We start from the raw sequence: 12,920 nt of genomic DNA on the forward strand, positions 1-12,920 counted from the left end.
GGAAAACAGACTTTACGACGACAGGCTGAGAGCCATGGGGCTCTTTAGCCTGGAAAAGCGCAGGCTCAGGGGTGATCCGATGGCCACCTATAAGTTTATCAGGGGTGACCACCAGTATCTGGGGGAATGTTTGTTCACTAGAGCGCCCCAAGGGTCGACGAGGTCGAACGGTCATAAACTACTGCAAGACCATTTCAGGCTGGACATAAGGAAGAATTTCTTTACCGTCCGAGCCCCCGAGGTCTGGAACAGCCTGCCATCAGGGGTGGTTCAGGCACCTACATTGAACACCTTCAAGAGCAAATTGAATGCTTATCTTGCTGGGATCCTATGACCCCAGCTGACTTCCTTCCCTTTGGGCAGGGGGCTGGACTCGATGATCTCCCGAGGTCCCTTCCAGCCCTGATGTCTATGAAATCTATGAAATCTACATGTATGTGGTGATGCAGAACCTGCTGCACCAATCTTGCAATCTAATGCAAGGCAGACAGAACAGAATAGACTGCCTGGAGTCATGAGTTTGCTGTTAGGGTAGAATATGTAGTAACCAGGCTAGCATGGCTTTCTTGTTAGAGAAGTTTGTGTGGGAGGTCTCTGGAGACAAAACAAAAGGGGTTTCCTGAAGAGGAGATATGAGAGAGGAGAGAGTATGAAGAATAGGAGAGCTAAGATTTAGGCTACAGTAGGACACTATGGGGATTAAAAAGAGAGGGCCAAGCAACTGAAATGAGTGGTGAGGGAAGTAAGAGGAAGCCTCCAGAAGAACTGAAAGAAGAGTGACTTGTTTGCAACAGCAGGAGAGGGAAATGATTTCTGCATAGCATATTGTATGGGCTTGAGGGAAAGAGGACAGAAAATATAGAGCTTTGTTCTTCAAAGCTAAAGTGATTTGGGCTAAAATACTAGCAAAAGTTCTGTAATCACAAAGTTTTTAAAAATGTCTCTTCAACCTTTATTTGAAAGCCACAGACTTTCGGCCCTGCCCCCAGTCTCTTAGCAGCCTAATTGTTATCCCTCTCTGCCAAACTGGGCTCAGCTGACATTTCAAGCAAGGCTTCGTTTAAGTTATGATGCAGGCATAGTTAAGTAGCACAGGACTTTTGTTCCTTCAGCACTTTTCCCGACTGCAGATCTTTAATGATGATTAATATCATGGCTCGTTTAACGGTACCTCTTGAGCCTTATTATGAAGCAAAACCTCACTGAGAAACTGTATTGGTATGGAGTGTATCATATTCAAGCACTGTTGTGTCCACCAACAGAACAAAGTAATAGCTACAAAATAAGCAGTGAGGTAAGACTGACATGGACACAGTAATAACAGGAAGCTGAAGCTTTTCATCAGGCAGTATTTTGGGCTGGACATACTTTGGTTGTAGAACAGGCCTTGTTAACCTTTCACATGGATTTGTCCCAATTAACTGACTGTGTTAAGTAATTTGCATTACAGGAGCAAGTATAGTTCTGAATCAGGGTGGGGCTTGCTGTGCTCAGTGCAGTTTCTACCCCCAGACCTTACTATCTTAGTTCAGGATGAGACAGGGCAGTTGAAATGGAAGGATGGAAAGACAAAGTAACAGTAATACAAACAGTTTTTTTGGAGACTAGTAATGGACATGAGTTGTTGGTCCAGATATTGTTAGAGGACAAATTGGCAGTTCCATTGCTGGCAGTGCTCCACCGGCATCCAGGGAGAAGTGAATCCAAAAAGCATGGGTTTGGAGTTGAATCAAGGCATAGTTTTGACTATATGAAGTTTTAAGGTGAAAATTTGCCTCCATCAGTTGGTAAAAATGTAGCACTCCACATGAATGATGCTAAGCATGCATGATGGTGCCTTGTCTCTGCCAGCCAGCATACACAGCAAATGAGAACCTTCTTCTCATTCACAACTAACTTCTTTAGTGCAGGTATTAGGACCCTGTGTATGTAGCATGGACAGTCCTTTATTCTGTCCCTTTTGACCCATAGTCCTTTCATGACATCATCTTAAGGTTAGACACCTCAGCCTTCAGTTCCACTTGTAACCATGTAAATCTGTGCAGGCCAAATGGGAAGCTATCTCTTTATTTTGGATTCTGGCATACTGTACGTACACCAAGCAATCTAGAATGAATGGTTCACCTGAAAGGCATTTATATTGTACGTGACATAACAAATCCAAATGATTCACAGTGTATCTGTTTATGTACCCGATAGGAAATAGCCCGTCACCTCCGGCCTGGAACTCTGCGGGCTCTTTTTGGTAAAAACAAGATTCAGAATGCTGTCCACTGCACAGATCTACCAGAGGATGGGCTGCTGGAGGTAAGGCTCTGGGAATATGATGGCTTAGGTCATAGCACAGGGTTCTTACCATAGAAAATAAACCTAGCATTTTTGGGGAATATTTAAACCCTGTTGTGTTTGCAGTCATGGTCCGGGGGTCCAGTGCTGAGTGGAATATAAAATAGTGGGTGAGTTGATTAATTCAATTACATGAGCAAGCTAGAGGCAGAATTCCAGTTCATAATAGTGCTTGAGGAACTGCACTGACACAATTGTCTCAAGAGATTATTGAACAACAAAAGCTCTCATTGGCTGGACATAACCTAAAATAGGGACTCTGTTACCTAGCAGTGTTGCTACATTTATAAATGAACCCTTTCGTGGATGACACATCACTGTTGTGTATCTGTGTTATCTATCCGGGCCCACTCTCCCCCCCTTTGCATTGGGCCTGCTCCTCCCCCCACCGCTGGTGCATTGGCCTGCAGTGTCCCAAACCCATTCCCTCCCACCGCCCTGTGCCACTGCTGTCACCTCCACCTCCAAGGAGCGGGGAGGGAAGGGCAGGCCAGCTCTGGTGGCCTCGCCCTCCTACCTGCTCTGCTCCATCACCACCGCTTGCAGGGAGCAGGGCAGGGGGGGTAAGGACAACAGTGCTGGCCTCCCCCCTGTCCTCTGTGTCCCCACCATCATGACAGCACTTTGCTGCACCGCCACCTCCTGTCCCAACACTGAATTTTCACTCTGATTAGTTGTTTCAGTTAGTCGATCAGTGTGCAAATAAAGCATTATGGACAGACAGACAGACAGAAAGATTAAGGCTTTTATAATATTAGAATTAGGCCTGATCTGTACCTGTATATTATCTTGGTAATTGTTATCTGTTTTTGACTTCTATTATTTCATTAAAATTCAATAAAATAAAAAAATTGAATTGAAGAACATTTATCTCAGACAAAAATACAAGTACCAGCAAAGCACTCTTGTCATGAATACGGTTTATACTTGCAAACCTGGTCATGTACTGCATTGGTTCTCAACTTTTTTTGTACCAGGACCCATTTGTAAACATCAGTGACCAGTCCCTACCCAGTGCCTCTCACTTCTGACCCACTGCTGCCCAGCCCCCCAGTGGAGCTCTGTTAGCCTGCAAGGGAAAAGACGTGGTTTCCCATGTTCTTCTCCTTTAAAAGAGAATCCATTTTTAAAGGTTGTTAATCCATTTTTAAAGTGTGATTGCTACCCTTTCATATATTCTTGTGGCCCATTTTTGGGTCGTGACCAATAGGTTGAGAAACACTGGTTTAGTGCATAGCCCACTCCTGGTGGAATAAATTATATTGACAAAAGTGTTGCTTTGCTAGTAGAGCTGCATCTACATTAGGGGATTGGCAAGAACAGCTACATTGCTCAGAAAGTAGTCTCCTGAACAATATAACTCTTTCAGCAAATGTTGACTGGTCTGGGAAGGGGAAGCTCTACCCATATAAGTTACCTTTCTCCTGGAAAATCATATCCCATCCACATTAGAAGTTTTGGTGCTATATAGCTCTACTGAATAAGGAGGGTTGATTTTTTTGTTAAATGATACAATTCTCAGATCACATCCAAACAATTCTTTGGTACAGCTTAGGGGTTAGCAATATGGGCTGTGGGCCAAATTTGGCCTGCAGTACCAGTAACTGTACTGGGGCCAGGCAACAAAGAGCTGTGTCCTTGGTCCACTGCTTCCTCCCTACTATCCAGCTGCAGTGCAGCTCCTCACTGGCTAGAAGCTGCACTTTCGCCACCACCACTTCTCCTATCCCCCCCACTCCTGGCTGTAGTTTCCCCCCACTCCTGGCTGTAGTTCTGGCACAGCTTCTAGCTGGTGGGGAGCAATGCTGTGTCTGGGAGGCAGGGAGAAGCGGCAGCAGCGAAGATGCAGCTTCTGGCTCCCTGACTGGAAGTTACAGTTGTTCTGCAGCTGGGGAGCAGGGAGCTGGCTGAAACAGCAGACATGGAGCTGGGTGAAGTGTAGACATGGCTTCCAACTGCATGGCCCCAGCACAGATGCAGGAAAGCTTCCCACTACTGACATGTCACCTCCTTGAACCACAGCTGGGTAGTTCTGGCCCATGGTTTGTTAAGGGTTACCAGCTGGGGAGAGCAGGGGGAAGCCAGGCAGAGGCCTGCAGTTTCTGCTGGAGCTGCAGCCGCGGAGCAGAGGGGAGGGGCCAGCTCTGCCCAGAGAGCATGCCAGGATGCTGGGGGAGTCTGGTTTAACTTAAGACAGCAAGGGGTCTGGGACAGATGTTACATAAACTGGTTTAACTCAAATCAGTTAAGTCTGATGCTACATTCAACCAGGTTTATCTCAAACCAGTTTCAACCATTTTCAAACTGGTTTATGTGCATTGAACATCTGTTCTGTTACAGATTTAAACCAGTTTCTGATCACTTAAACCAGTTTAAGTGTAATGTCTATCCCTAGCCTATTAGAAAATGCAGGCTAGATTCACAAATGCACTCTGACTGCTTTGCATTGTCTGATGATTCACGGGGGCTGTAAACCTAGCTTAACTGACTTGTTCCATGGGGTTTATAGGTGATACAAAGTGGCACAAAGCATTTAGACTGGGACTCTAGCCTTAACTTGGGCTTTGAAGAGGTGGTTTGCCCCAGGGCCTTGACTGCATGAATTCAAATTCTGTTTTCTCAGATCCTCACTCCCACAGCTGATTCACAGACTAAGCATAGTATCCCATTATACTGAGTTATGGTCTTAAGCATGTGATTTGCATTCCATTAACATCCATGCCTGTTACGCTGCCGTTCTGTTTCCTTTATCACTTTTATCATTGGCAATTTGTACTCATAACATGACTCTAGATCCATCAATTGCTCTCACTCAGCAATCTGAGCTTGAACCTGCAATAATGAGGAGCATCAATCAACATTGCTTTATTAATGAAGTGAAGCAGGGAATGTGTCTTTCTGATTGCTTGGCAAACGAGTATTATCATGGAAATGACAGGAGCCTTTCCTCTTGCTGGAATGCATGCATGCACTTTTAATCTCTGTTTTGTAACTCATGCAATTGACTGAAGACTCAGCCAACCAAAATAAAAAAAAATAACTTGTGGATGCTTTTAGATTCTGGTATGTGCAAGAGCTTATCATGCTTGATGAAATCACCACAAGATAATATGCACTTGGTTGATCCTTGGGAAAGACTCTATGAAAAGGATTACAGAGGAAAAGATGGATAGGTTCAGACAAGTTTTTTCACAGAAAATTCCTAAAGTCTCCTAGAGTAGCACAAGCCAACCCCAATGCAGAAGTACCTGGAAGCAGCATACTATATTAGCATGGCACCATGACCAAGCTAAAAAACCCTGCATTGCCAGGTTCCTGCAGTCCTTGGCGTGCCAGGGGGTGAATTTGAGCCACGTGACACTGCCCCAACAGTCATCAGGTCCAGACTTGATAGCGTATATGTTATTCATTGCACATCTCAGGTTGCCTCTGACCCAAGGGCAGCCTTGTTCAGTGGCTAATCTTTACATCTCAGTTACCCCTACATTGCTCAGTGCAATCCCATTTATAAGTAACCTGTTTGCATTTTACAAGCTACATTCTATCAGTTTCTCCCCCTCACCCCGAACTACCTTCTCACACCTATTGTCTCCCATTCCCTTTGAACCTCACTGCTATGCATTTGTATTTTCACAGATCTGCATTTTGCATATTGGCTTCTGCTCTACCCAGGAGAGCACAGTGGGCCCCTATAGTGGAGAATCTGCTCTGAGGTGCTGGAAATCCAGTCCATTGGAGCAGTCTTGATTAATCGAGTCTGCTGGAGCACAGAAATTGATGCGCTCTGGCAGCCTTCAGCATCACGTGTATCAGCATCCCCGTATGTTCCCGCTGAAAAAATGGCACCAGGGTGCTTTGAAATAAAATACATTTGAGCTTTAGTTCAAAGTACCCTGCTGCCATTTTTTCAGCACGGGAGCGCCCATACATATGACGCATGGGTGCTTTTAATTAGTGCAGCTCGTTAATTAAGATACCTGGTGCCATGTCCCACAGCACATGTAAAAATTCCCACATACACCAACATATTCACCTTATGCCTGAAGAAGGGTGTTTGTGCCTGAAACCTTGCAAAGAACAATTTTTCCAAGTGTTTAGTTGGTCTAATAGAAGATATCACATCTACCCAAAGAACCTTGTCTGCCTGTCTCTCACTTATAATGCAGATGTGCTATATAGTTCATTCCTGTTAGGGTGAATTTAGCCCAACATGCTTGTAGAAGGAGATCCTTAATCAATTTGTGCCTGTTGATTGGGGAAGGGGACTGTTAGACTTATTGCAATAAAACCATGAGGTTCCAATCATGGCTAAGGCCCCTGTTGTACTAGGTGGTGGACATGCACGTAGCAAGAGACAGCTCTGTTCCAAGGATCTTATACTTTAAATGGATAAGATGGCCACAGGAAGACGGTTACCTCTGTTTTGAAGATGGAAAGGGTGGTTTAATTCCTAAATTGCTAGTGTTGGTTTGTGACCAAAATGAGATGGAAAAAGGGACATATGGTTACCTTCCTACCTTTTCCATGGACTACAGGTGACTAGTTGACCAGCATATACGGAGCTGAAGAAAAGGGAGAGTATGCAAGAGAGAGGGAGAATGAACTTTTCCAGCAGGTTATTGGTGTTTTCCATAGGATCTGTTTAAGTATTCTTATTTCTACCAGCTGGTTATTAAGATTTCAGGAGGGATTGCCATATGCTGTGGTTTAATATTTACCTGAAATGGATATGAATGAAGAGTGGTGTTTGGAGCAATTACTTTCTGGCTTGACCAGAGATAGAGCAAAATACTTTGACTTCTTTAAAAAAACAAACAAAGAGACCAAAATGAGTTCCTGAGGGCCAGGCCACATGTTCATTGAAGTCAATAGCAAACTTTTAATTGATCTTGATGGTGCAGAACCCTGAATTAGTTCAGGGCTACAGGGAAAGAGAAGACTCTGACTTTCTTTCCACAAATAGTGTCCCAAAGGGACTGGTAGGACTGGTGGGATCCACTCTAGGAACTTAAGTGGGTGACTTCATTATTTTAGAATAGTTTTTAGTTGAATTTAGTCAGTTCTATGCAGTAAATTTTCATTGCTACCTGATGGTGCTCTGTTGATGGGACTAGAAAAACTAGGAAGCAGCTTTTAAAGAAAAAAATCAATTAATTGTCACTCACTCCCTGTAGTCTGACTCTGAACTCTTGGCATTGTTCAGCAAACTACCTGTTTTAGCCAACTGCTAATTACATCAGTGTTATTCATTAACTCTGACTGACCAATGTCAGAAGTGGGGAGGTGCATTTAACCTGAAATATCATTGACTATGATGAGTATCAGCATATTTCCATTCCTAAATATATGATTTCTTCTTTATTTGTGGTATAATGTGGGGGGAGCCTACTGGAGATGCGCTTCCCTTTTGCTGAACTAGGCTTTTCATTATTCTTTAAATCCATACATATGTATGTATCTATGTGTAAACATATACTAATGAATGTCAGTGTGCAGCAAGGAGTGGCCAAAAGGACTGATTTAGAAAAAAAATGTTAGTCGTAGTTTTGTTCTCACTTGCTCTTGGAAGTCAAGGGGTGGACAGACATGGAACTGAGAGAGATGAAACACTTATGGGACGATGTGCTAACCTGGAATGTTTTCACGGGTAAAAGCTAAAAATAATCCTTTGTTTTCCCCACAAGAATGTTATAAGATTTGATTCTGATGTACTTAGTGAACTCCCAACTAATATACTGCTGAATGCATTACCCAGACAGAGAGCCTGGTTTACTTAAGACTCTGAAATAGCAGAAGAGTGCCAAAAAAGATACTTACTGAAACTGCACAGCTGGTGAAACCTATGTGGTTGAAAGTGTAGTAGATAGGGCTGGCCAGAAACAAGAATTTTGTTTTATGAGGAATTTTGAGATTTGAAATCTTTTTTTGAAAATAAGAATTAGCAAACCTTTTTATATACGGGTGGGAAGACCCATGAAGAAGAAACCCAAAGATAATAACCAGCATTTCAGGAAAAAAAAACACTCCTGTGGGGTGTATGATGTACTTTGGGAGCAGGGACTTGAACTGGGGTTTTCCACATCCCATGTGAGCGGGCCACAGAGTCTCTTCCCTGTTGGAGCTGTTCCATTCTATATAAATAATTAAGCATTAATTAGGCCAGAGAGAGAGTGCAAGAAAGAGACTGACTTCATTGTCCAGTGGTTAAGGGACTCACCCAAGTTTATGCTCTAAATCAAGTAATTACTGGACCCTCAGCATCTCAAATACCAAATGAGCACCTTACCCCCCAGGGTGTCAGTTAGTTTGGAGTAGATCTCTGTTACTTTTGTACACCCAGAATTCTGCCCTGTACCTGAGAACCTTTCCTAATTGTTTTCTTGGAGCAAGTAAGTTACCACCGATATTTTACTTTTGCTGAATCTACCCTTCTGAAAGCTCAAGGGGGAATTAGGATCAAGTTTGGTTTTAGCGGAGGAGTTTGGATCCTGGTTTAGACTCGGCAGTGAAGCATAAGTGCATGGTTTGAGAGCATCCACACTCATGGCCCAGCTTGGAGGCCTCCTCTCCCATAACGTATGCTGTTAAAGTCTTCAGAAGTCCCTATATTCCATTCTGAGAAATATTCAAGTACACTCAGGACCAGACTTATAAAGGTATTTGGCTGCCCAAAGCAGCAAATAGGGGGTTTCCATAAGTACCCTGACCTTTCATTGCTGATGATTTCCATGGAAGATAGGCACATAGACATTTCCTAGTGGGATTTTCAGAAGTGACTAGGTGCTACTCTCCCATTTTAAACAGTGACAGGTGGCTGTCTGGGTACTTTTAAAATTTCACAGGCTTTGCCCATCTGTTTCTTTAGATCACCTCAATACTTTTAAAACTCTGCCCTTGGAGCCTCAAGACATCACTAGTGAGTCTGCCATGGCAAACTAAACAAACAATGCACCGTGCATGCACTCGCCATCCAAAAAATATTGGCATTTTCTATCCTGATCTTGCAAGGTGCTGTGTGTCATTGGCTCATGTGGATTTAGGTAAGAGTAGGTAGGGATGCTTGATTGGGCACTTAATTAGCAGATGATGTAGCCATTGCCCAATAGTCTATATAGTATTTTTGTGTAACTCATAGAAAACTATACTTGCCATCTTCCATGACAGTAAAGGTCAAATTAAGTTTTTCCTACCACCAGTCCTTGATAATTCAAATCTTTTGTAGCAGCAAGTCCATAAAAATCCTGAATGGTTGTGATACTAGTACTATTCAATACCTAGCTGTTCCCAAAGCTGTTAACAAAATATATGTTATAGCTTGTAAAAGCAAGTTAAAGGGTAAAACTTTCCAGAGGAAGGTGGTTCCATTTCCAGAGGACAATAAATAGGTTCTTAACTAACTGAACACCTTGAGATGTATCTGCAGAAGCTTATTTGAATTATCAGTCAAGGAAATTCAGCAGATCAGTTTGATACATGTTACTACTTCGTGAAGTTTTACAAGGGGCTGTGGGCCTCTCAGTCTCTGAATCATGTTCATGCAAATTTGAATCTGGTGTTGTCTGCAATTCCGTTTTGTTAGGGTCAAGGTTCCTGTGCTAAGACATCTGGATGGCTTCATTCCCTTGGGATTTGTCTGCATTGGGAAAGTTAACAGCCACCTTTATATATGCTGTCGGCAGTGGTTGTAAGATATCACTTGACAATTCGTTCTGATACATGAGTAAAAATATCTCTACCCTGTTTCAGACACCCTTCACACAGTTGCTTCCACTGGCACTGATGCTTATTTTATAGCTACTCATTTTGCTAGTGCAGATATGTGAACGTGGTTCTGGTGGGAGTATGCTCAGAAGTTGCCTGAGTTCATGCCATTACTGATTAAGGAACAGTAGAATTAGATCTCCTGTTGAAGCAGGAAGAGGAGGGTGAAACCTGTGACATGTCACAACCAGGGTATAGTAAAAGCGAAGATAACCTGATCCACCATGGGGTTTCAGTCACTTCAGAGTGCTCTCAGCATGAAACAGCGCCTTTTGCACAGAATGGGAGACCCGACAGTTTAATACCATGGTCCATGATCCTGCACTTAAAGGACTGGCAGGATAATTTGAAGCAGTCCCATTAGTTGCTTTGTAAGTATTTTTGTAAGAGCGTCAGCTGAACAGGATACACAGCCTGTGCATCTGGTCTGCAGTCAGGAGGTGTTATTGCACGGTATGTAGATATGCCATCACTAGCTCTAACCTAGCTAACTTGGGCTCCAAAAGTAGTAAAGTCATGACAGCATGTATGTGCTTGGTGGCTGATAGAGCTGTGTGAAATTTCGCCGGCTGTTTCGTTTTGATGCTGTTTTGACTTGTTTCGAGCTCAAAACAGCAACATCGAAATGAAACAAGGGCAGTCTAAACATTTTGAAAGTTTTGAAGCTGAAGCTGGGCTTGCCTGCAGGCAAACAGAAAGTCAGAAGAGGGGGGAAGAATTGTGTTACTATACCTTAACTTTTCTAGATGGTCCCTCTCCATAGGAGCTGCTGCAATTTTGGGGGCAAATTTGTTGCAGAAGTTTCCAAAGGAAACGCAGGCTTTTTTCTCCTACAGACACTTCACCTTTTCTTTTCATTTGATGTTTAGCTTAAGTCATCTGGAATACAGACCACCCTTTTTACAAATAATTGCTGAAAACCATTACAATTTGCGTTAGAGGAATGTTGGTAGCTCAGTCTTCTTGAGTGCCAACTTGAAATTTCCCTTGGATTCTTCTCTTTCGGCCCGAATCTGTTGCGTGGGGATGCAGGGGCTCAGTCAAATGATCCATATTCCACCTCAAAGGAAGCTGATTTTAGAGGGGACAAGTGAACTCTGTGTGTACTTAGTGTAACCATGTGGGATGAAAGGCAACATGCAAGTAGAAGTAATTATGAGTGGCAGGACTCTGCTCCTTTTGTTCAAAGATGCAAATATTAAACTAATCTCTTTGGTGCTTCAAAACTGCACTATGACCAATTTAATAAAGTACGTAAATGAATGACAAATGTGCTTAGCGTGAAATTTGCATGTCACATAATGGACAAAGGTCTCCTGCGTTGCTTGTAACTTATTAACATCTCTGGTATTATGTAACTGGGCCCTAACAGCTGAGAATTCTTTCCTACTATTCACAGTGCTATATCATTTGTAAAACATTACACAGTGGAAGCACATAACATGGCAATGAACCTTTCAACAAGGACGTTTCATCAGCACAGCATTTCCTCTCATGGGGCTTTAAATTATTAATAAAGAATCCATTGTTTCGATCATTTGGCAATGTTTTTCAGTGAAGCCTTTTATCAGGGGCCCGTACTGAGCTGCCTAATCCTGGGTAAGATGCTTTTAATCATCTCAACTGAGAAAGGAAAAAAAAGTGGTGGGGGGGTTTGAACTCTTCATAAAGAACAGGTATTTTGAAATGATGGTCAGGTGCAAATTTCAGCATATCTTGATGCCAGCTCATTTGTAGGGAGATTTGTGCAATGATTGTGCTTGTGCTTTAAGTCTTCTAAGATGTTGGAACTGTGGATTCTATCCAGGAAGCAGGTTGGTAAGAATCTGGAACACAGGGAAATCTTTGCGTTGAATTCAGTAGTATTTATGCAAATCAAAGATTGATCACTAGTGCTGGAACTTTGTCTCAAAACGTTTCCTGATGCTGGGTACACAGTATAAAGAATGAAGTTGGCTTTCTGTGCTGACCTGTAGAAAATGAAAAAAACCCAGGCCTAATAGAAAAACGTAGTGTTTCGTTTAGTCCTGTTTTGATGAATTATCCTTCATAAAGCCTTGGATCTTATTCGTTCATTGGCTGCCTGCTCTTGAAAAGGGTTGGTTAAATGTTCCAGACTGACCCAGCAAACTGTGCTGGAACTGGATCACAGACAGTGAGGCTAATATGGTTTCACTCTCAGGCAAGGAGGGGTCCACATGCCTCTTGTTCTCCAAAGATGAGGCATTTCTGTGCACTTGGAAGAATTTGGTAGTTTGAAAGTAGGTCAGTTAAGGAGTCCAGCAAGTTTTCCCTCACCTCAAAGTTCATCTACATAAGAAAAAGGCTGGGCTTTGTGACATACCCCTGTCAACACAAGGACCAGGCTGAACAAGATAATTTGGTGGATGTGTGACTCAATAGCCTGCATGTAGAAGTAGCAGTAGGAAAGTGCAGGTCATGTGATTGCATTTAGGCACAACCAGGTCAGGGGCCCCTTTTCGCGTTATGGTTAAATATTAATTTGATTATCTGGTAAAGAGGAGGGTCCCAAAGCTGAACCTTTGAATGGAGCCCCAGCCTACTACTGGGCTTCCTTCTTAAAAATCCATCCAAATTCTCCTCTCGCCTTGCCTCTTCTCCATTCGAGTGTAAGGCCAGGCCTATGCCACCTTATAGTTGAGCCCAAAGCTGCCACTGAGAGGAATAAGCTCTGCCAACTTCCTACCGTTCCATCATGTGCTCCCAAACCTGACAATTAAACAGTATACCTGGCTTATGTCCTGGGCATGTGTCCTGGGACTGCTCTGAGGCTCTCTGCCATGGTGGTGCTG

General features: G+C 43.1%; 1 protein-coding gene across 3 annotated transcripts in view; it reads left to right on the top strand.

The window, feature by feature from the left end:
- Window positions 1-12,920, top strand: part of NME7 (NME/NM23 family member 7) — a 144,020-nt gene that overhangs the window by 118,125 nt on the left and 12,975 nt on the right. Inside the window, exons 11-12 of one of the 3 annotated variants that reach the window (XM_019548831.1) lie at window positions 2,200-2,307; window positions 5,163-5,392. In XM_019548831.1, the coding sequence (XP_019404376.1) occupies window positions 2,200-2,307; window positions 5,163-5,324 (270 nt within the window). In that variant the 3' untranslated portion in view covers window positions 5,325-5,392. The other 2 variants (XM_019548832.1, XM_019548833.1) reach the window with 2 other exon arrangements.

The sequence above is a fragment of the Crocodylus porosus genome, unplaced genomic scaffold, assembly GCF_001723895.1.
Source record: "Crocodylus porosus isolate Cpor-Errol unplaced genomic scaffold, CroPor_comp1, whole genome shotgun sequence".
Classification (NCBI taxonomy): Eukaryota; Metazoa; Chordata; order Crocodylia; family Crocodylidae; genus Crocodylus; species Crocodylus porosus.